Genomic DNA, 22,709 nt, shown 5'->3' on the forward strand with positions numbered 1-22,709 from the left:
CCCTGGAACACCGGGGACACATATTCATGTATAAAAGACGTACAAAAGTGCATTTTGCATTATAGGTCCCCTTTAACAAAATGGTAATGCTTCATTATTTTAAGGCAAGCATTCAACATGATACTAATATGGACACACTCTCATGTCTTTTCATGTGATTATTTTTGATCAGGGCAGTAGTTTCCGGTTAACAATTCACCGGAAAAGAAGTTAACAATTTTAATGAGTTAACTTTTCAGACAGAGCCAACCTCCTCAGCCAAGAACATACTAGTACAGTCCATGTTGTTCATGCCCACAACTTTGCCCACGTCATCCTCCTTGAACACCCGCAGTGGGCTTGGGTGAGGGGGTGTTAATAATCGCTGGATATCTCCCCTTTGTGTGGCATCTGATGTTGCTGTTGATGACTCACTGCGGCCTCATGAAGACAACATGTATGATGAGTCTGACCAGTATGTTAAAATGCAGGTTGCTATGGATGAAGATGTCATTCAGGTCGATAATGAATATACTCACAAACTCTTATTAACTAAATGCGCCACTGAGGTTCACTCTGTCCTTACATCTCTCAAAATCTCTTCACTTAAGGAGCAGATGCACTGTTATTCCTCCCACATGCTTCACCCACACACACACACTTGCTCTCTGTCTCTCACTGAGCTACATTTTGGTCCAGAGAGAGAACTACTGATGAAAAGGAATCGCTCTTTTTTTAATCACACTGCTGTGGTCTCTTCACCCTCATTTTGAGTCTTCCCGTTTTTGTTTGCATTCACAACCTTCACTGCACTTTTGTAGTAGGTTATGATCAATTACCAACCAACGCAAGCAATTTTAGACTATTGTATTCATAAATTACTTTTTGCCTCGTTGTTTTCTTCAGTGACTAGAGAGTTTGTGCACATCATACAACGAAACACATTCAAAATAATAGCTGTAGATCATCCGTCCATCCTTAGAGAAAGAACTTCACAGAATTGTTTATTAAATACATTTTGCTTATCCACCATTCCACCCACCAATTCTTGTTGCATCCTCAGGCACAAATACACAAACCACAAAAGGCCACTGTGGCTAATATCAACCCCCACAGCTGTAACTATGATCTGTTTAACTGCACAAGCAACATTTTGCCAAGGTTGGCTGAGTCTTTTCATCTAACCCCTGCAGCGTTGGGCCAAATTAAGTCTTATGAACCCCAGCAAAGAATATCTGCTTACACATGAGTATAAAGGGACCGGAACCCTTCTCACAAAGAGGCTTATTCATATCAAGTAGCACCGTTTTTTGTTACTGTTCTGAAGGTGCTAGTTTTACCAAAGGCTGTTTTAGATATCTGGTAGTACTTAAACCTTGCTCAAGATGGTCTTTCTTGCAGGTTATTAAAAAGTTGCAACTGTGGCGCCATCCACTGTTTGATTATTGATAATGGACATATCTGCTTCTTTATATTTTTGTTTTTACAGAGATAGTGAGAGCAATGACACATGTGATCAACCAGGGGATGTCCATGTACTGGGGGACGTCACGGTGGTCCGCCATGGAGATTATGGTGAGTGATGAAAAACGTATTGTGTGTGGTTAAAAAAAGTGGTAAAAACAATGTTTTGTCGTATATATATATTATTACAAACAATAAGAAATGGGAAAATGCAGTTAAAGGTCACCATTTCTGTTTGCTATGCAGTTTAATGAGCTAATCGTCACTTAGACCATTTCCCATGTGATATCCAAAGGCTAAACAGATGTTTAATTATTAGATTATATTCAACTCTATTGTCATTGCACAGAGTACAGCACAAGTAAAATGAAATGTACAGTAGTACATCTATATTAATACGGAGGACATAGGGGGATCTTGTGTTAATCTTGATATTAATTTTGTCCTCCCTCACTGATAAAGCTATCATTACTTATTTGTACTCTAGAAGGGGACAATGATTTCCAAAAAGAGCTGTTGATTATAACACATTGTGCTAAACATAGAGCAGGGGAGAAACAAATGAAATCTGTTAACATAAAGGTCAGCGCTGCACATCGTTCCTCATCCTATTAACACTTCTACCCTTTTTACATTCAATTAGGAAGCATACTCTGTGGCTAGGCAGTTCAATCTAATTCCACCAGTGTGTGAGCAGGCAGAGTATCACTTCTTCCAGAGGGACAAGGTGGAAACTCAGCTGCCAGAGCTCTACCATAAGATAGGTAAGTCTAAAGTTAGTTCCTGTGGATATATTTAGGGCGGCGATAGATTTTTGGGCTGTTGCTTAGTGACTTTTGACCTCTCTCAGGTGTGGGTGTAGTGTCCTGGTCACCTTTGGCCTGTGGTATCATCACTGGGAAGTACGAGAATGGTGTCCCGGAAACCTCCAGGGCCTCAATGAAGGTATACAGCTAAAAGCTAATCTTTTCCAACCTGCTAGTCTATGTTCCAATTTCTTCACTCTTATCCAACAAAAACAATACAAACAAGAAACATAATCTATTAAACGTTATTTTTGCCTTATTTTGGGTTATAATTCTAATACTTCTTATTTCACTGCTCCTCTAGCCATACCAGTGGTTGAAGGAGAAAGTAACGAGTGAGGACGGGAGAAAACAACAAGCCAAGCTAAAGGAACTGACTCCTATCGCGGAGAAGCTCAGCTGTACTTTGCCACAGCTTGCCATAGGTAAGGGACAACATGAAAATCCTAAGAAGACCCTACTTGCAATTAAGCAATTAAAGATGTTGCTAAATTTCATGTTTTCTTCATACTGTCTTAAAACTTTGAAACCACTACATCACTGTAATAACTCCTGCTATCCCTGATCTTTAGCCTGGTGCCTGAGGAACGAGGGAGTGAGCTCAGTGCTGCTGGGATCCTCCAATCCAACCCAGCTAACAGAGAACCTGGGAGCCATTCTGGTATAAAGAACATTTCCTTATTCTGAATAATACTGAATAACTATGTCATTATCTTTACTGGTCAGCATTGATCTTGTGCTCTTTCTTTGTTTTGTCCATCACAGGTAATTCCAAAGATGACACCAGGCATTGCCACAGAAGTTGATCATATACTGGGAAATCGCCCTCACAGTAAAAAGGACTACCACCATTAAAATGGACCCTGTTTCAGTGAACTATGCTCCTAAAAACGTATCAAAGCTATCAGCCATGGCACTCTAAGTGCGTGCCCGACTTTGCTTGTGTGCGCGTATGACTGTATGTTTGAATGTGTAAAGTGTTCTGCTTGGCTCCCTGTCTCTAAGAAGATCAGCCAGTATCATTATTGTAAAGTGAGCTACCTGACATAACATGCATGCTACATCTATAGCAGTTGGCCCCTAGACTAGACAACATTTACAAAATCCTGCAACATCATTTCTGGAGTGAAAGCCTCATCCGCTCCAACAAGCTGCTAGAACCAAATTTAAAATAGCATAAAACTAGATTATGGAAAATAGATGGCTGCAACAAGCATGTGCCAGTTACCAGCAATCATCATTTTCTGAATAAAGGGTGTCATTGCATTTAGAAAAGAAAACTTAATAGGCACCTATTGTACACAAACTATCACTTAAGCTCATGGCGGTGCAGTATCATAAAAAGAATAAGGTGTTTCGAAATGTACCCAAATCTACCTTACTAGATGTTTTTGATGTGACGAAAAAAATCAATAATTAAGTGTAATTGGGGTTGTTTTCAGGCAATTGGATGATATGCCTACATTTCAAACGCAGCTTGAGCTGTTCTTATAGCATTTTGAGTTATGAGAGTAGGCTACTGGATTAACTAAAGTTCTGCTCACAATGTTGTTGCTGATACAAAGAGAGCTAAGTTTAAATAAAATATCTATCAAAACATCTGTACTGACTGTTAAATATATTTTCCTAACTAAGCAGCTGTGCCAGAATAACCTTTTCATCTCTTTGCGATGTATTTTGTTTTGTTTTCACTGATGCAAAAGTACAGCAAAGTGTACGTCCATATTGTGCCCCTCCAACTCATTTTAATTTGAACTGTGCCAGACTTTCTGTCGGTGAGGAGATTATCGGATTAATTTAATTTCAGTGTTTGTTGTGGATAAAACTTTTGCCAAGGTGAAGTTGAGTAGATGATCTTCCTGAGGGGGAGATGGTGAATTTAGCAAACAAAGCCATGTAGCTGATAAAGAGACTCAAAAACATATGGACCCCTGCAGTCATTGCACCTGGATCTCTTACCCAATTTCTCACAGATGCCAGTTTTACATAATGAATTGTTCTTTGTTATGTCAAACGTTTATTTTGGTGTCCTTCATAAGATGTATACATACATATCAAGAGCGTATAATTGTCATGTAATAGGTTTTAGAATATATAGTAATTTTCTATTAATGTTATGGATGCCTTCTAACTTTCGCCCCTAACAAATTTAAATAACAAAGCTAGTCGTAGACTTCTTGTTTGCTGAGTTATTGTAAACCGCAGTAAAAAAAAGAAAATAACCTGTGACTTGAACAACTCTGCCGTATAGTTACTGCTGTTTGCTGTTGGGGTTCGTCTGTGTCTTCCTGTTTTATAATAAAATAATGTGTAAAATATTTTTTTGATGTTATGCATTTTCTTCTTTTTAATTATTAGCCGCTATTTGATCAGGGGAAACCTGCAAGAGAGCAAAGCTCTTTTCATAATGCAGATACTGCAGATACATCATCACAATTAAGTTCGATATAAATATGTGAAATCAAATTGTATTAAATCTAACATGAATTTTTTTTAAAACACAGGAAAAAACTGCTATAAAACGAGTATATTTGATAGCAACAGGGAAGGAATGTTATTTAATCTTATGTGGTTGTTTTTGTTACACGGTTTCTATGGATACAAAGGCGGGCGTTTCTAGCGAATCATCCAATGAGGTGTTCTTGTTCAGAGGCGAGATATTTGATTGGCTTCGAGGCACTTCCTTGAATCTACTCGGCTACCGCTTGAAGCCCGCGGTTTACAAAAACTACTGCTGGAGTAACGTTACGTGAATTAGTAAAAATATCATTATTTCTACCTTAACTAACCTGCTGGAATGGTGTCAAAGTTGTGCTCACGCCACGGTAACGTCAACTTGGAATACAGTGGTTAAAATTGCAGTATAGACGCTGTAATTTCCGATCCAAACACCGCACGGCATCATCGTTTTGTTTGTTTCACGTTAGCAGATGGCTAGTTAGCCCGGAAGCTCAGGGGAGGTAACGTTACCTTGTCAACAACCGTCAACTGAAGCTGCTGTGGCCTGGCAGAAAACACAAGCTGCTGAGTTTATTCTTACGTGTTGAGGTGAGTGTTTCGGACTTACTCTTACAAATCAGACGCCAAAACCTAAGCAAATCCTATATTATCAACTTGGAACATTTTCTCTGTTGGCTACCTGTGGTAATTAGCAAATCTGCAGTAGTGTGAACTGTGAAGTAACTACGTAGATTTACTCAAGTGCTGTACCTATGTACAATGTTGAGATACTCTACATGAGTATTTTAATGTTTTGCTACTTGGTACTTCTACTCCACTACAATTCAGAGGTAAATAGTGTACTTTTAATCCACTAAATTAATGTAATACCTTTTAGTTACTTTGCAGATTTGGAATAATGATGTGAAATGTAATCAACACTTAAATCAGATTAAGTTACACCTGGAGTAAACTAAATTCACAATCTACCCTGCAGCATACAAAGTAACCCAACACATTAATGCATACATTATTATAATCAAAACATATAATATATATTATTCTGAAATGGAAACAATCTGCATAATGAGTACTTTTACTTTTGGTACTATAAGTATATTTTGATGATAATACCCTGTACTTTTACTTGAGTAACATTTTGAATGCAGGACATTTACGTGTAGCAGAGTATTCCTGCACTCTGGTACTTCTCCTACACTCTGGTACTTTTATTTTTACTTTGGTACAAGATCTGAGTACTTCTTCCACCTCTGCTAGCCTGTAATAGCACACATTTACAATGCTGCCATCCATTAATTCTCTCTTTATGGGTCAATCCTTGTGAATCCCAGCTGGATAACTAACAGCAATGCCGCTGTCATCTGAGGCTCGTTTTGGGGTCAGCCACAGCAGCAGGGCTAAAGGAGAAACTATCTGTGTGGTGCCCGCCCTCTACTCTGGTCTACTGGAGGATGACTTCAACCTCAATAAGTCCTACCCATGTTCTCAGAGACCGATGTACAAGAAGAACCTTTGGGCCTTGCACCGTCGGAATGATCGTGGTTCTTTGATAGGTGGGTGTAACTTACGATGTAACAGGATCAATCAATCAACACACATTCAGCCATAACAATTGGTTGTCCTTAAAAGGATTCTCAACCAAATGTGACCAAACAGTATATTGTATGTTTTGATTAAAGTAAGTTCAACATGTTTGGTTTTTTGAGGTCCTTCGAGCTATTTGAACAAGGCTACTCTAAAATAAATAATTGTTAGCTGCAGCCCTATTTGTGAGATGAGAGAAAATGCGAGTTTATTAAAAATATTTGTTTTCCTTGCAGGTGAAAATGTGGATGTTTGCACGTCCGTTGCAACAAGAAACCTCCAAATCTCTAGTTTACATCCTGGCTCCCAAGTTTCTGCTGTCTCCCTGCCACACCCGGCCACTGTGTCAGAGACAGAGGAAAACCTGTTCAGTCAGCTTATCTCTGAAGATTTTGGCCTGTCTGAATCTCCATCTGCAATCAACCCTCATAAAGTCATTTTTACGGTTGACCATAAAACCAGAAAGGTACTGTTCGTGCTCTTAATGTGTCGATTTGGGGATAAGAAGAATTAGTCAGTACTCTAACTAAAGCATGCACTGTACATTTGTCTATCTTTATTTTTCAGATTTTGTCAGCAAATGAACAGGCCTGCAAAATGTTTGAGTGCCTCACCAATGAAGTGATTGGAAAAAAGCTGTCCTGTATCTTGAAGAAAACAAGTCAGGTCTTGGAAGAAGCGCTGGAAGAAGATTTTGTGCTTGTGGATGGAACTGTTGCCGCTGTGTCTGGAAAAGTGGTATGTAATATGCTATAAAAAAAAAACACTTAAGTGTGTGTGTTTTGAAGGTATAACATGCTACTTCTCCTGTAGGTGGATGTTGTGACATCATCTGGAGAGGTGCCGGTGTCAGTGTGTACCCACAGATGGTCAGAAGATCAGGAGCCGTGGCTAGTAATGATGGAGGGTGTGGAAAGGGTGTCAGCTGTTCTGTCCTTTTCACAAGATGTAAGGACATTTTCACAATAATTCCTGCTTTCTTCAACTGAATGCTCCTTGGCGATATAACCATTTCTAACTCATGCTTTGCTTCACTTTTGATGTCATTTCTAGGGCAGCATCCTAACCTGTGACTTGGCGTTTGCCCATCTCCATGGATACCACCATCCAGACGAGTTAAAAGGGGTGTCTGTGAAGGAGCTAATCCCCTCTTTACAAATCCCTCTGCACAGTAATGCGTTGCCAAAAGTAAGTCTTTTTTTAATCTTTGCTTTCAAGTTTCTGTTTACCGGTGTGCATCTCAGACCTTTCAGGAGCACAGAGAAAAAAACATGATATCCCTCAACATTTTAAGCTCAGGTATTTCTGTAAGCCTGTCATCTTTAAACTTCATTTTTCTTCCTTTTTTTTTCAGATGCTGAGGGTTCAGAAAGTTTGTGGGAAAAGCAGAGGGGGTGCATCAGTCCCACTGTGTGTCAAACTTCAGGGGGCAGTGGCATGTGGGAGACCCAAAAACAATGGGACTGGTTTCACCTGCCCATCAGAGAGTCTGAAAAGATCAAATACACCGGACAATCAGCCGCTCTCTTCTCTCAACTCATCTGTGTGCAAGTCAGAAGGCTCAAATCCCAAAGAGCCATCCTCTGGTAAGGTGTTCAGTTTGAAAGAAACAATGCAAGATCAAAGAGGAATTAAAAAAACACTCAATATATTTTCCGGAGAGACTGGTGCATTATCTACTGTCTTAGTTATACTTCTTAAGCACTAAACATCCTGCAGGAAACCCTTTTATTATAATACAAATATACAGAACACTGACAAGATAATGTAAAACCTTTTTTGCAAAGTAAAGACCATTTTAAGAAGCTGTCAAGCACTGAAAGAAAGCTGGGTTTTTATTTAAATGCCAGTTATCAACATTAAAATATTTGTTTTGTGTCAAGAGAAATGGCCCCTCATCATGCCAAACATAAATATGCATTAACAAACTAGTACGATGCGAGATGAAAATAAATATAAAAAGATAAGCATTATGAAAACCATGCATCTCCAAATTTAGTGATTTGACATTTTTTCAGATAAAAATGAAATGTTCCTTTTATGAAGTTTAGAAAATGTGTGTACTTCTTCAATGGCATTTAAAACATTATAACACTTTTAAAATCATGTAAATCGTGTTAGTTTTTTTAGCTCACTTAAAAATGAAATGACATTTTTGGATGTTTTCATAGGAGAATGAGCAAAGACTGCTCATACACTATCACGCAGAATAATACTAATACTAAAAATACAAGTTGAACAACTTTTAGAGTTAATGTTGTCTACATGCCCACCCTCTGTAGTGTGTGTTAGTTGAATAGCATCCTCATACCAATTATGAATAGGTATTTGCATTTCTAACCATTCCAATATGCTAACTAATACACTTTTTAATAACTGCTAGTAACATTTTGTGCTATTTCCACTCGTCTCCACTCTTCCAGAAGGCCCTGCGCTGGAGTACTCTGGAACAGTTTGGGCGTTCGCTCCTCTCAGCAGTCTCCTCCTGCTCCGCCCTGACGGCTCGATCTACAGCATCCACAACCATCTCGCCCTCAGACTGTTTGGATACGACAAGGACGAGCTGATGGGAAAGGTCAGCCAACACGACCGTCTGAACGAGGCTGTTTGGATTGACGACCGGGACAAATCTCACTTCTGTCTCTGTTGCTTTGTCATCCACAGAGTGTCACTTTTCTGATGCCCGGCTTCTACGGGTGGATGTCTGACCCGGACAGAAAGGCCATCTCCTTTTCCGATTCTCAAGCAGAGGCTGATCAAAGTAAAGCCTCATCCAAAGTATCAGGGAAATATGGTGAGCATTTTAATGTATTGGTGATGTGTACAAGGTGGCAGCTTTTTCACAATCCGCATGCAGTAATACGTCTAAACTATATGTTTTCAAACTTCGAGGTGAGGTGGCTTAGTTAGTGCCAGACTAAAACAACCCTACAGAACAGAATAATTAGTTCTAAAAATATCTGATTTGTCTAAACTGTCCAATTAGGCCTTTTTCCCAAATGCACCTCACATGTCATGCTCTGGATTTATTCCTGTTGTGCGTTTTTTTTTGTTGGTATAAATACTCTTTATTGAATTTCACACATTTAACACAAAGCACAGAACAATGCACAACAACCCCCCCCACAGACAGCCACACAGCACATCCACAATTTGACAACAATTGAATAATATTATTAATAATCCTCTTGTGTGTTTTCATGTTGTTTGGTTTTTGTTTAAACTGTGAGATTCAATATTTATTTCGCTCTCTTAAACCTCAGACCCCTCGTCGCTGGTGGCCGGTGACATGGCCATGGTGCATCAGGCGGTCCTGGAGAGAACCTCCAGAGGCAGAGGACGGATCTTCACCGGGACGGACTGCAGGCTGGAGAAACCGGGGAACACTTTGTCAACTCTTTCTCCTCCTGCTGTCACCTCCACGCGAGTCCTCATGTAAGCAGCAATCCCAATGTCCTTGTCTATGCTACCTAAACGTTTATTTTACTCACTGACTTGATATATAGCATAATACACTTCTACAACATAACCTTGTTTAACCTGCACAGAAAACCATGTGCCAGCAGACATTAGGATTATTAGTGGACCATATTATTGTGTTCTTTGTATTTGTACAAATAATAGTCTAGACAAAAGCTGCTGCAGCAATATCCAGGGACCTAAGAGCTGCAGACTGCATGTATATTTAATGAGCCTGGCAGTAAATATAAAAACACAACAACTCTAGAGGACCCCGTTTCCTTCTCTGTGTATTTACCAGCCAGAAGAGACACTCTGTAAACTACAGCGTCCCAATGTTTATCCCTTGGCTTTTCTAAATGTTTAATATGGTCCATAATGGTTTTAGAGATCACCTGAGATCAGATTTTTTTTATAATGGTTCTGTCTTTAAGAACATAAACAAATGATCCTGTTGTGATAATGGAAGATGAAGACTCATATATTAATGCTCCCCTCTCTTGCCACCTGTTGGACAAATAGTGTCACAGCTTTATATAGAGTCAGAGATATAAATGCACTGATTTATAAGCAACATCTACAAGTTTAAACATATCTGTTTGTTTGCATTTGTGATCACAACAAAATGTAATTCAATTCCTATTATACTGGAATTTAAATACTTATATTAAAATCCAACCGTTCTTTCCTCAGGGCTGATGACACCACAGAGCTGATGGATGAGGCGGCCCAGGTCGCTCTCTGCACTAGCCAGCAGGACAGTAAAGATACCACTCAGGCACTCCTCAAGACATTTGCCTTGGTGGAACCTCCAGAAGAAGAGACTTACTTTCTGGTTCCCACTGAACCACCACACCGAGAACAGCCGCACAGCAGTGAAGTTCAGAAAAATAATCATCCTGTCATCAAGGGGGTCCGAGGTATGATGTGGCTGAACTGTTAATAACTAGTTCTTCCTTGCAACCCAAAAACTAAACTACAGTTTTCACATTATGTGGAGTCATTTCTTATTAGCAGTAAACAAAAGCACCAACGAGAAAACACTTTAGAGATGATTTGTCTTTAAAAAGAACTGTATTGATATTTTTTTGTTCGTTTTCTCTACCTCTTTAGACAGTCAGGGTGGACATGCTGTTTGCAGAGTTGATGACCCCTCTCCTGATGTAGGCAAAGACCCCCGCTCATGTGCCTCTGTCCTGCAGGACTCCAGCTTTGAGGTCATCTCCCTAGAGAGCAGGTAATGGTCGAAGTATTTCTTAGTCTAAAGACATTTTATTGACCACATTTTAGCACCAAAATACCAGCTTTAACTTCTTCTGCATGTTATCAACCAATCTGATGTTTTATTGTTAAACAGCCTATTTGTTGATGTATGAAAATGTATGAATCCTTCCATGATAACCACAAAGTATTAACATCTATTTTGGACTGGATAACTTTTCACTTGCATCAATAACAGGCAAGTAGCCACTGATATAGCTCCAAATGTATGTTGTGTGGATGCTGTGAAGCCCTTTTTGTTAATGACACGGCATTTTCAGAATATCCTTTTGATTAAATAACATCATCAGAATTTATTTATGTATTTCTGGGAGGATCTAGTGGCATCAGTTGGAGTTCTTTGTCATCAATTTATTGTCACAATTTCCCAGGTCTTCATCTGGCTTCTGCGAAAAGTTTGCCGGCCATTGTGGTTCTGATCCGGGCCCGGCGGAGGACTCTCGTTCAGCACACATCGTGGACTCAGCCAGCTGCTTCCTGGACCTGAACAGCAGCGGGGATCTGGTGACCCGGGCCCTCGCCGACTTAGATCTGAGCGCCAGTGTAGAGCTCCTCAGCGGCGGAGGGTACGATGACGATCACCAACACCCCATGATATCCTGTGACACAGCCGAGCTCCTGCGTACCCCCTCCCCATGCGTGGTAGAGTCCGACCGCGAAGAGGAGCCTGGGAACGCTGATGTAGAAGCCAGAAACGCAAGTACAGAACGAGAAGAAAACAACCAGGGCGAGCAGGATCAGTGGGGAGCTCTGTCTTTAATTCAAAAAGAAAAGGGCCAAGAGTTCTGCATGCCAATGAGCGGTGGGACTCAGTCCATGACGGACATTCCTTCCACATCTACTCCTAAGAAACAGAAGGGGAACGGACACACCGTTTCCTCGGACACAACACAGATAGTTGAGGGCCGATACGAAGGATGTGCGTACCACAGAGATGGCACAAGAGTAGGTTGGTACTATCACAGCTGTTCATCCATTTCCCTAAGAAATCTACACCTCACAAAGCTAAAAGGCTTTAACCGGTACCTTGTTTTCTCTCCAGATGTGCAGTGTGATGTGTGCAGGACTGACCTCTCTGATGGGAGCTCCATGTTCTGTGTGTGGATGAGGAGACCTGGCCTGACCGGGACACTCATGCAGACAGATCGATCACGGCACAACCAATCAGGAGCCAGTCTTGGAGAGGTCAGTGAGAAACTCTAATAACAAGTTAGGATGGCACCGGTTCATATTATTAAAATATCAAAAGTGTTACTCTGCATTTTTTTTTAATTCTTTACTGCTTTCCTCCTTTCAGAGAATCGGGGAGGCTTTACACACCACCATGGACCTGGATCAGTCTCGAGCCTGTGACGGACAGTTTGAAGAAGTGTACCAGCCTCTTAAAGCTGTGGGTAAAGGAGCCTTTGGTTTTGTTTGGAAGGCAATAAGGCGCTGTGATGGACTAGAAGTAAGAAAACCTTTTACATTCATTCAGAAAGCTATCTTAATCATGTATATACAATACACAGCTACTGTATTTATATGTGAAAGTATTTCAACTGATTTTGGAAAGTAATGTGACCGTTTTAATGACGTATTTATTTTTCTATTTTGCAGGTGATAGTGAAGTTCATTAGCAAGACCAAGATAGTGAAGGACTGCTGGGTGGATGACCCGATGCTGGGGCGAGTCAGCCAGGAGATCGCCATCCTGACACGAGTTCAGCACCACAACATAGTCAAGGTAATCTTTAACATCTCTGCCTCGGAAGGGACATTTTTGTTCATTATATTTTGATAATTTTGGTTAAAGGTGGGGTAGGTAAGGTTGAGAAACCGACTCGAGATACACTTTTTGTTATATTCCATGGAATGCTCTTAACATCCCGATAGCAATGAATATCTTAAGTGCTTTGACAAAGAATCCATTAAAAAATGTTCATCTGTGGAAGCCGTAGTACTGTAAAAAGTACGACCAATCATTCGAGCTGGTTTCTCCAAAATTACCTACCCCACCTTTAATGTTACCTCTGCTAATAAGTCAATAATAAACTGTCTTACAAAAAAGTGGACACTTAGATCCTTAAGGTTAAAAATGTCCCAATTTAAACTACTTTTTTTTTATCCCATAGCCATTACAGCATAAAATGGTTCCTTCTTTTATATCAGACTTTAGAGCCCTGGACACAAAATTGTGGTTATTTCTATTTTCCAACATTTTCCCAAGTTTGGCATTATTATCCTAGTTTCATGCACAAATACCGTCAGAGAAATAAACAAGAAAAAAACGTGGATAATGTAAGCAAACTGGCATGTTAAGCGTTAAACATCTGAAAAATGTGTTGTCATTAATGAACATCAAAGGAACTCATGCACAAGGGTTAATAAAATGAGTTGTAAAATGCTTCATTTATTTTGCTTAACTATTTTTCCCCTCCTATATGTGTGTCTGTTACTAGGTGCTGGAGGTGTTTGAGAACGGGAGCTACTTCCAGATGGTGATGGAGAAACATGGAGATGGCCTGGACCTTTTTGAGTTCATAGACATGCAGCCACGGCTGGATGAGCCCCTGGCCAGCTACATCTTCAGACAGGTATTCACACGGGCATTATAATCCATTTACCGGACAATAGTCTCTGAAATTAGATGTGTTTTTTTGTTTCTTGGTAAACTGGAGGTTCTGTCTCTTTCCAGCTGGTGGCTGCCGTCTTCTATCTGAGGTCTAAGAACATCCTTCACAGGGACATAAAAGACGAAAACATCATCATCGACAAGTGTTTCCACATCCGCCTCATAGACTTTGGCTCTGCTGCCATGATGGCTCCAAGAAAGCTCTTTTACAATTTCTGTGGCACACTGGAGTACTGCTCCCCGGAGGTGCTTCAGGGAAATCCGTACGTACATAATACCTGAGAGTGACAAGTGATGTTTGTTCCTTTCACTTAGCAACAAATGAAAAAAGCCATATTGGTCCCTTTTCTATGGATGATTTATTTTAAAGGGGGAATAACTGTCCTTGTGATCACGCAGCTTACTCATAGCTCTAAAGACAGTCTTGTATAACGTTTATGACTCATTAACCTTTACAGTGACGAATGAACTAAGTGGCCTCAACGAAATATTCATTGAACATTTACAAAGTTGTACGCAGACACTAAATCATCTGGAAAATAAAATGCTTCCATGTTAATTGATATTGCCAAGTGAAAGCTCGTTGTAATTGTTGTTTGTCTCCTTGTTCATTGTCTCCTAGCTATGAGGGTCCCAAGCTGGAGATGTGGTCTCTGGGTGTGTTGCTCTACACTCTGCTGTTCAGTGAAAACCCTTTCTGTGGTGTTGAAGAGATCCTGGAGGCCAAACTGAAGCCTCCGTTCCCCCTCTCTCCAGGTAAACCGCTGTTCTTCACTGGAGGCTGCACTTCTATTTTATTTATTTATTTGAATGTACTTGCACATCTCAAAACATTCTCTTGCACTATTTTATTTGTTTTATGTTCAATATATATTCATGTGGCACAGTTGGAGGAGCCTGTGACTTACGTTTTTCATTGCCATATCTACACTGTAGCTAATGTGCACATGGCATTAAAGCCCTGAATCTTGAATATAGTTTTCCATCATTGTCTCTCAGAAAACTGACCATTTTTTTTCTCTCTGTGTTTAATTGTCTCTGTCGTCTCTCAGAGCTGCATGATGTGTTGTGTGGGCTGCTGCACCCTGACCCCGCTCAGAGGATGACTCTGGACCAGCTGCTGCTGCAGGCCTGGATCAGCCAGCCCATCTCCATGGCAGAGTACAGCTGGACAGAGGTGGTGCCTGAATCCCAGTGCTACTGTGAGTGCTCTTAACACTGACAATGGCCGGCCGTGTTTTCCTCTTCAGATTCTATAGTGCTCCTCCACCTGTACTTGATTAACCCTTTCTTTGCACATTTAACAATATGTGTTCGTCTTAATTCCAAGTTAAAATTATCGCTACCTTTCCCACCATGCTTTAAATAAATATATGTTATGGCTTGGTGATGTGGAGAAAATCTAATATTACACTTTTTGACTCAATAGCTCTTTCAATATTGTAGGGTGGACTGATGGTACTTTCACATTATATTTAAACAATGAGTTTAATTAATTGATTTATAATCCTCAGTAATGCAGATATAATGACTAAGCCAAATAATAGAACAGCTACAACAGTCTGGTAAGTCCAGAAAATGACATTACTTTACTATAATTCAGCTTTTAAAACTGGGAAAAAGCACATACAATATCAAATATGAAAGACTGTATTTATTCTCAAATCAAATAAGAATAATATCTATATCAAGTAAATGTAAAGGCAGCTTATGTACTCCTTCCCTTTTCAAGCAGGCTCACCACAGCACCCGGACTCTGGCCCTGAAGCGTTCGTCGGTCAAGGCTTGTTCCCCGATGGACATGATGAGACTCTTCCTGATGATGATGAGGAGGAGGAGGAAGATGAGGATGACAGGTTGTCAATGGTGGCCCTGGAAACAGAGCTTCAGAAGTACCTCCATGAAGATTGAAAACCGAGTTAAAAGGGAGTGTCATCCCGACCATCCGTCCAACCTTTTAATGTGCTGTAGTGCAAAGAGGACATGAAGTGCAAAATGAAGAAATGGATTAGTCCGAAGACATAATCATACACTACCGTCCAGACAGTAGTCTTTTAGAGACCAATGGACTTCATATCATTATGAAGATGTTTATCAAAATGTCCTTGTTTGACATATAAGTCATTTCTCATAGCAAAACAAAGCAAAACCATCATGATGTATGTTTTTTTCCCTTTTAATTTATTCTTCAAATTTAGAAAAAGGTGAGGCATTAAAACATAGTAATGGTTAAATGGGATCCAGCTTTGCCACCCAAACCGACAAGTGATCCCAACCTTGAGTTGTTTGCCTCAGAGGAACCACACAGAGAACTGGATGGAAGTTAAAGGGAATTGTTTTACTGATTTAACTTCTGTGTCTGTTTTATGTTGGTGATTTTTACGTGTTTTTATCTATACTTCTAAGTATATTTACAATATTTTATCTATTTATACATACATTAATAAATATTTGACCACAAATGTTATTCCTTTTTAAATAATTAAAGGCTCGTCTGTTGATCAGAATTGTAATTGTTTAATTCATTTCTGTCATGCTAACACTGATAACCTATTTTAATTTCTTTGTACAGCCGTTTGTATTCAATTTATAATATTGGAGTACCAGATGGCTTTGCCTGACTGCTTCTAACTGCAGATAGCAAATGCTCAGTCTCCTTAAGCTCAAATACTGGTCTTGCCCTTTGTCTCTGCATCAAGGCGATTAACATGTCGGATATTTCTTCTGGTAAAATCGTGAATGGTCAGCGTTCGTCTAAATATAAAGGATTCAAAGTCTGATTCTCAGTGTATTCGGTAATTTACAGGCAAGCAGAGCACAGCGGAACCTTTGTCTTCCACCCTCTGTTCAGGTTTAAAGACGGACGTTTACAAGCGACGGACAAGCATGGGTACCCGAGTTGCTGCGAGTCAGGTAAATCAGCTTCAAATCCCAATTCTTCTATTAAAGCAACTTAAAATAATATTGTTACTTTGTGAAGCTTTTACACAATTAGCCGCGTTGATAAACCATGTGGAAGACAGCACTGAGAGTCCACGCATTTCAGCTATAACCTTCATGTTTGCTAACATGCTAATGACAACAGCCTGTTTATTAGCTATACTCTGTTTACGTATCTTCTCTACAGCAATAACAGGGGTTATTATTCTGTTCGGACTATTCATCATAATTCTACTACAAGAAATAAAACGGGGACATACCGTAACAGCTTATAGTGTGTGTGAGAGCCAAACCAGATGCATTTCATTGCATTTAAATACAACTACGTTTTAGTGTACATAACAGTAAACTTGAACTTATAATCATGGTTTTATTTTCTACAGGTTCTTCGGTGGACTTTGAGGAATGCCACCCACTCTGTATTCGGCCCACTTCAGTTTGGGAGATGCCAGCTCCAGCCTCTGTGCGCTGGGGGCAGATTGTTGTGTTCCTCCACCAGCCAGGGGACTGTCCAGTCACCACAACACACCCATGAGCCCCATCCTCTGTCCAGGCAGCCGGTCACAGAGCTGTCCCTCCCCTCTCTGGTTGATATGGGATTCACAGACTCCCAGGCAGAGCATATATATGATGCCACCTCCAAACTCAGAGGAACAAGTGCTTCCAAACACTCTCTGTCCACTCTCACAGTTATGTTCGTCTTGGGCCTCAAACCTTCCAGTGTGCTAACAATTCTGGAGAAATGCCCTGAACTTTACACTATCAACGAATTGCACCTTCACCAGCGCATAGGAAACATGCGGAAACTAGGTTTAGTTGAAGGTGAGATCATGATCTTTTTTGTCATAACATTGTTGAAGAATTGCTTTAGGTTGACATACGTCATATTGGGGGCTTTTGTAAGATAATCAAACATCTATTTTTCCTTATTTCCCATTAGGCAGTCTTCAGAGAGTGGTCTCCCATTTCCCCCAGATCCTGACTGTGCCTGTGAAGACAGTAAAACATATGGTGCTGTTCCTCAAGGAGAAGTGCCAGTTTACTTCCCAGCAGGTCACAGACATCCTGAGAGATAGTCCTGCCGTAATACTGGAAGACAAGGAGCAGCTGGAGTACAAGTTTCAGGTCAGTATTTATGGGCAAAACAGAATTTGAAGCCATAACCATTGGCTCTGCACAAATTATGATGGGCCTTATAATCGAGTGACTGTTAAATCTGCATTCACTCTGATGAAAACAGAACATAAATTGTAAGACACATTTAAATCAATATGTATAGAGACAGGCAACAGGTCCAATAGTAAACAGCCAATGTATTGACTTCTACAAAACCTGGCCAAACATCACATGAAAGGCTGCAGAAGTAAAATAAACAATACCCTTGTTCACACAGATTGTATAATTCAAACTAGACAATAATGACATGCTGTGTGGACAATTTACTTTTCCTCTTAGTAGCCTACAGTATACAATAAATCTACATATTTTATTGTTATGCCCCAACAGGAAATGCCGTGACAGATGTTAGTCACTCATTTACATTTTACAAACGGAAAACATTTTCACCCCACAGATTTCCTATTTTAATAGTTTTTACAATGTGTTCCTGTAGCTTTTTCATCATCATCATCATCATCATCCATAAATTCACTTTTCTTTCCAGCTGCGGGACAGCTCATCCATTTAATGCATTCTGGGACAATAGTGTCCATCAACAGCACGCTCAAAACCAAATCTGATATTTTTTTTGTGTGTGAACAAAATTCAATCTAAATCTAAGTAGTAGTTAGGACACTGATGTAGTACTCCCTCTGGTGGTCATAATTAAACTCCACATCTCCTGGGCAACAGTGGCTGTGAATGAATCTCAGTGTGGTTTGTGAATTCGCTGTCTTTACAGAATGAAATCAAAGCTTATGTTGTGCTTTCATATTAATTTAGTCTGTATTTAATCAGTCAGTCTAATTGACATTATGAACTTGTTTCTAGGAGACCTGATTAAGATGCAGTCTCAAGAAAACAGAAACAAAACACAACTATAATATAAGGAATTACAACCTAATTTAGCCGCAAATAATCAGATTTATGCCAAATAGCCATATGTTTGTTAAGTTACTTGTTCCTCTTTTGATTTGAGTACAATGTACACACTACAATACACACACATGCACAGGACACGACCTATACACAGTAGGTCTGAATACATACATAGATACATATAAAGACTGCCGCCCCTTGTAACAGCTGTTTGTTGATTTTAACAGCATGTATCAACTCATCTCTCCACAGTACGTCTACTACCGAATGGGAGTCAAACAGGCGGACATGGTGAAGTCCAGGTTGTTCCGTTACACTCTGGAGGAGGTGCGCTGTCGACATTGTTTTCTGGAGCGCAGGGGCCTGTATCAAACCCCCGACAAGAAGGGACAGACCATTATCATCAACTCCAAACTGGACAGCATCCTCAAATCTGACCTGGACACTTTCCTCACGGATGTTGCCAAAGGTTCAGCAGAGGAGTACGAGGTGTTTCAGAGACTGATGGCGAGAGAATGGCAGGAGGAGGAGGAGGAGCAGCAGCTGCACGGGAGCATTGAAGCTGATAGTGATGATGATGATGAAGAAGAAGAGGAGGATGAAGAAGATGAGGAGAGTGGGAAAAGTGCATACAGGAAGAGAAGAAAGAGATGACAGAACACTGTGGGAGGGGGAAACTCGATTTAAAGAGGAAGTTAGATGAATAGAGAAATGATATATCTGATAATGATACATAAACCAATAAAATGTTTCCTTTTATCAGGTTGATGACTTCGGGTTTGTAATTAGGTACTATAGAAAATTCTAATCTAAAACACACATGAAAACAATGTTGCGGTTATTGTTACATAGCTTGTTCTCTTTTTAATGTACCCACCACTGAACCCTGCAGTTTAAAGTTGATTTGTTTGGGTTTATCTCGGGGGCCCCAGACTGCAAAATAAGATGACGGCAGTGTGAGGTTAGGGCTGAAAGACGAGACTATGTTAAAAATAGTTACAACTCTTGTGTGTGAACATTTTCTATCATATATTCTTTCCTTCAGTGGCCCCACAAAGCAATTGTTCAGGCTTAATTGCCTTGATGCTTAATGTGAATCTTAACAATATAATCTACTTGGTTCTCAAATCATATTAAGCTATATGAGATATGAAACATCCTGGGTAGAAATCCCTGATAAAGTGCCTGTATGAGGGGCAGCTAACAGTATGAAAGCTCCACCCTGTTACTATGTGACTGCCAAGTGGTTTTCGCTTTCTCCATCCTTGTATTATCTGTAGGGGTAAACAGTGGAGCAGATAAGGCCAGCGGGTGAGAGGAGTCATACAAAGCATCTATCGATTTATAGAAGTGCGAAGCCCAATGGATGTGCAACACCGAGAGGTTTTTCTGGTCTGGAAATCAGGTAGGATAACGTACCTTTACTCAATCAATAATTTGTTTATATGTATGTCTGAAAATGTTTGTCAGAACAAGTGAATATCTGTTTTATCTCAAGGGATGGCAGTGGTACGGTTATCATGATTATATTATTAAAAAATATTATTTTGTGTGTATTTAACTACGTACAACGTTGGGCCAAAAAAGGAAAGACATGGTATATACAAGTAAATAAAGATAGGCCCAGTGTTATTGAGTGATCCATCTCTTCATAGTAACAAGTCGTTAAGATTGTATAAGTGACAAAGCTGATGATTTAGACAACAGGATGATTTTTTTGCGTATATAAGTAAACTTAGTAATTTTTCAAAGTTCTTTTTTCACAGAGAGAATCGTTGACAACATTTGCATTTGTTTTCCATCGCAACATAAAAGTCAATTGGCAGTCTATTACTGTGTCCTCATGTTTGAATTATGGCTTCTCATTTCCCTAATGCAAAGCAGTGCACGCGTTAACACAACAGCAATACAACAAGATGGCTCTTTCCACGCAATAAAATACATTATTTTAAGATCAAAGTTCATAAAATAGAGTTTTTACACTCCTTAATCTGGTGAACCACTAATAGTAGTGCATACAATGATAACCTTACATAGAATAGTCTCTATACTTATGCCTATACTATACTGCCTGAACATTGATATTATTTTTGGTCTTTTCATCACCAGAAGGTTGCTGGAGGAAGTAGTCAACACACCCCCCCTCAGTCACAGCATCTGTGCCTGCATCTATCAAAAGATAATGGCGTCAGCATTGATCATGTCCAACCTCACACAGGAATGGTTGGAGAGTCTGCGGCAGTGGCACCTGGAGTACTTTTTCATCCCCACCACAGTGATCACTGTTGCCACCTTGCTAGCCAACCCTGTTCTCGTGTCATGCATTGTCCTGTCCCGAGCCTTGCGTCAGGAGACACGTTACCTGCTGGTGGCCAACACCCTGACGGCAGACATACTCTACCTCGTCCTCAACATGACCACCATCATCTGTAACGCTGTGAGAGTTCCAATCCCCTGGCTGGTTTGTGAGCTGGTCACAGCCATCACTGTCACCACCTACTGCTGTGCCATCCTCACCGTCACCCTCATGGTGGTCGACACCTACGCTGCAGTTCGCTGGCCTCTCCGTTATCATGATGTTCTTCCACCTGCCCGCACCCACCGCATACTGGTGGGGGTGTGGGTGCTGGCGGCTCTGTACCCTTTCACCCTGCTGATCATGATGGAGATGGAGAAGGGGAATCCCCATGAGGTGGCTTTTTGTCTGGCCCTCATCTCCCTCGGCTTTTTTCAGGTCAATAACTTGGAGGGGGTCCACATCTACTTCTTCGTAGCTGCACTCATCTGTGCTTTACTCATTTTCGTGTGCTACATTCAGCTCTACATGGTAACAAGGACGCATGGTATTTGGCACAGCCGCTTCTCCAGGGCCCGGGTCACGCTGCTAGCTCACGGGGTTCTGCTCCTGCTCTACTTTGCCCCCGGCTTTGTTTTCACCCTGGAGCTCTTCCTTTTCCAGGAGAAAGCCATAAGTCAGGATGTTCGTGTGTGGATCAGCACTGTCAATATGTCTGTGTTCATGTTGCTGCCCAGGGCGTTTGCTCCATACCTGTACGGGCTGAGGTACAGGGAGATCTCTAAAACTTTAATGCAGCTGCTGCACCCGCACCGGAGACTTGACCAGACCACAGTTTCCTGAAGACATCGCCAACTGTACATTTTTCACATTTCTCTAATGGATTTGGTTTAATATTCATATTTACTGTTTTCTCAAGTCCTACACAACAAACAAATATGTGTCTGCAAGGACAGTAGCCAGGATGAGTCTACATTTCTTATTTATTTTGACTAGCAAGCACTTTTTTTCCACATGTCTTATATTAATTTAACATATATAGATTGTTGGTGTAAACTGTCTTCTGTTTCAAAACAATCAACAAATAAACACTATAATTCCTTCATTTTAACTAAGTTTTTGACAACAGTAGTCAAATAAAAGAATACAAAACAAAACAATTAGAACATAATCTCTTCCTCAGCTTGTTAAAATCGCCACATTCACAGAAACAATACATGAGCTACAGTCCTGGTTGTTCCCCTGTCCCTGTTTTCATCACTTTTAACTGAAGCACACCCTCTTAATTCTTGTCTTTTCTTCTAAAAAAATACATATTATGGCTACACTAATTGTACACTGGAAACCCGACATTACTGCTGTTTGGATCAAAAATAAAACAATGCTGAACTCCCTTGTTTTAAAACAATTGTGCGACCAAAATGTGTTCTTTATTATCATTATGTAGTTGAGAGCCATGTAGCACCAGACACTCAGCCTCAGCTTTATGGCCCTTCTGTGGTAACAAAGCACTTAACTCCATTTGCTCTCAGTCATGTTTGTCTAAAACTGGATGTCCAAGACGATCATTAAAGGTCCCCTATTATACTGTTTTTCATCAATATATTATAGGTCTCAGATATATACAAAACATGTCTCTGAAGTGTTTGGCTCGAAATACCAAACAGATCATGCATTGTAGCATCCCATAAACCTCTCTGTTTCAGCCCTGTTTCAAAAGTGCTGATTCTCTGTCTTTTACTTTAGATGAAAATAAGGAGCCACTCCCAACGCCCCTCTGCGAGATATTT

General features: G+C 40.3%; 4 protein-coding genes across 10 annotated transcripts in view; all 4 read left to right on the top strand.

Annotated features, from left to right (window-relative positions):
- kcnab1b (potassium voltage-gated channel, shaker-related subfamily, beta member 1 b) overlaps nucleotides 1–4,567 on the top strand; it is a 46,984-nt gene extending 42,417 nt beyond the window's left edge. For all 3 annotated transcript variants that reach the window (XM_034137697.1, XM_034137695.1, XM_034137694.1), the window contains 6 exons: nucleotides 1,469–1,554; nucleotides 2,087–2,207; nucleotides 2,294–2,388; nucleotides 2,554–2,674; nucleotides 2,822–2,910; nucleotides 3,015–4,567. In XM_034137697.1, the coding sequence (XP_033993588.1) occupies nucleotides 1,469–1,554; nucleotides 2,087–2,207; nucleotides 2,294–2,388; nucleotides 2,554–2,674; nucleotides 2,822–2,910; nucleotides 3,015–3,104 (602 nt within the window). In that variant the 3' untranslated portion in view covers nucleotides 3,105–4,567. The remainder of the gene's footprint in view (nucleotides 1–1,468; nucleotides 1,555–2,086; nucleotides 2,208–2,293; nucleotides 2,389–2,553; nucleotides 2,675–2,821; nucleotides 2,911–3,014) is intronic.
- A 392-nt stretch (nucleotides 4,568–4,959) lies between these two features.
- On the top strand, nucleotides 4,960–16,147 carry pask (PAS domain containing serine/threonine kinase). 4 transcript variants are annotated; one of them, XM_034138006.1, is made up of 22 exons: nucleotides 4,960–5,074; nucleotides 5,180–5,297; nucleotides 6,041–6,262; nucleotides 6,530–6,759; nucleotides 6,861–7,031; nucleotides 7,107–7,241; nucleotides 7,347–7,481; nucleotides 7,648–7,879; nucleotides 8,717–8,868; nucleotides 8,958–9,087; nucleotides 9,557–9,728; nucleotides 10,446–10,672; nucleotides 10,866–10,989; nucleotides 11,405–11,982; nucleotides 12,076–12,218; nucleotides 12,331–12,483; nucleotides 12,633–12,758; nucleotides 13,474–13,608; nucleotides 13,710–13,909; nucleotides 14,269–14,402; nucleotides 14,699–14,848; nucleotides 15,379–16,147. In XM_034138006.1, the coding sequence occupies exons 3-22, from the start codon at nucleotides 6,058–6,060 to the stop codon at nucleotides 15,555–15,557; spliced, it is 3,711 nt and encodes a 1,236-aa protein (XP_033993897.1). In that variant the 5' UTR covers nucleotides 4,960–5,074; nucleotides 5,180–5,297; nucleotides 6,041–6,057; the 3' UTR covers nucleotides 15,558–16,147. The 4 variants fall into 4 exon arrangements, with proteins under 4 accessions (XP_033993897.1, XP_033993896.1, XP_033993899.1 ...); XM_034138005.1 differs by having other exon boundaries at nucleotides 4,960–5,297; XM_034138008.1 differs by having other exon boundaries at nucleotides 4,960–5,297; nucleotides 15,382–16,147.
- A 291-nt stretch (nucleotides 16,148–16,438) lies between these two features.
- Nucleotides 16,439–19,382, top strand: mterf4 (mitochondrial transcription termination factor 4). The gene is made up of 4 exons (XM_034138009.1): nucleotides 16,439–16,559; nucleotides 16,970–17,408; nucleotides 17,527–17,711; nucleotides 18,876–19,382. Exons 1-4 carry the CDS (start codon nucleotides 16,533–16,535, stop codon nucleotides 19,275–19,277), a joined length of 1,053 nt encoding a protein of 350 aa, XP_033993900.1. The 5' UTR covers nucleotides 16,439–16,532; the 3' UTR covers nucleotides 19,278–19,382.
- A 212-nt stretch (nucleotides 19,383–19,594) lies between these two features.
- LOC117488862 (probable G-protein coupled receptor 148) lies at nucleotides 19,595–22,318 on the top strand. 2 transcript variants are annotated; one of them, XM_034138010.1, is made up of 2 exons: nucleotides 19,595–20,028; nucleotides 20,733–22,318. In XM_034138010.1, the coding sequence occupies exon 2, from the start codon at nucleotides 20,806–20,808 to the stop codon at nucleotides 21,760–21,762; it is 957 nt and encodes a 318-aa protein (XP_033993901.1). In that variant the 5' UTR covers nucleotides 19,595–20,028; nucleotides 20,733–20,805; the 3' UTR covers nucleotides 21,763–22,318. The 2 variants fall into 2 exon arrangements, with proteins under 2 accessions (XP_033993901.1, XP_033993902.1); XM_034138011.1 differs by having other exon boundaries at nucleotides 19,919–20,028; nucleotides 20,736–22,318.
- Nucleotides 22,319–22,709: the final 391 nt, after the last annotated feature.

Source organism: Trematomus bernacchii, unplaced genomic scaffold, assembly GCF_902827165.1.
Source record: "Trematomus bernacchii unplaced genomic scaffold, fTreBer1.1, whole genome shotgun sequence".
Taxonomy (NCBI): domain Eukaryota; kingdom Metazoa; phylum Chordata; class Actinopteri; order Perciformes; family Nototheniidae; genus Trematomus; species Trematomus bernacchii.

Bases quoted from the DNA above. Each gene is read 5' to 3' on its own strand.
- pask (XM_034138005.1), top strand. From the start codon at position 6,058: ATGCCGCTGTCATCTGAGGCTCGTTTTGGGGTCAGCCACAGCAGCAGG. The intron at 6,760-6,860 runs GTACTGTTCGTG...TTTATTTTTCAG, and splicing joins TTGACCATAAAACCAGAAAG to ATTTTGTCAGCAAATGAACA. The intron at 14,403-14,698 runs GTAAACCGCTGT...GTCGTCTCTCAG, and splicing joins TCCGTTCCCCCTCTCTCCAG to AGCTGCATGATGTGTTGTGT.
- mterf4 (XM_034138009.1), top strand. From the start codon at position 16,533: ATGGGTACCCGAGTTGCTGCGAGTCAG. The intron at 16,560-16,969 runs GTAAATCAGCTT...TATTTTCTACAG, and splicing joins CCCGAGTTGCTGCGAGTCAG to GTTCTTCGGTGGACTTTGAG. The intron at 17,409-17,526 runs GTGAGATCATGA...ATTTCCCATTAG, and splicing joins GAAACTAGGTTTAGTTGAAG to GCAGTCTTCAGAGAGTGGTC.
- LOC117488862 (XM_034138010.1), top strand. From the start codon at position 20,806: ATGGCGTCAGCATTGATCATGTCCAACCTCACACAGGAATGGTTGGAG.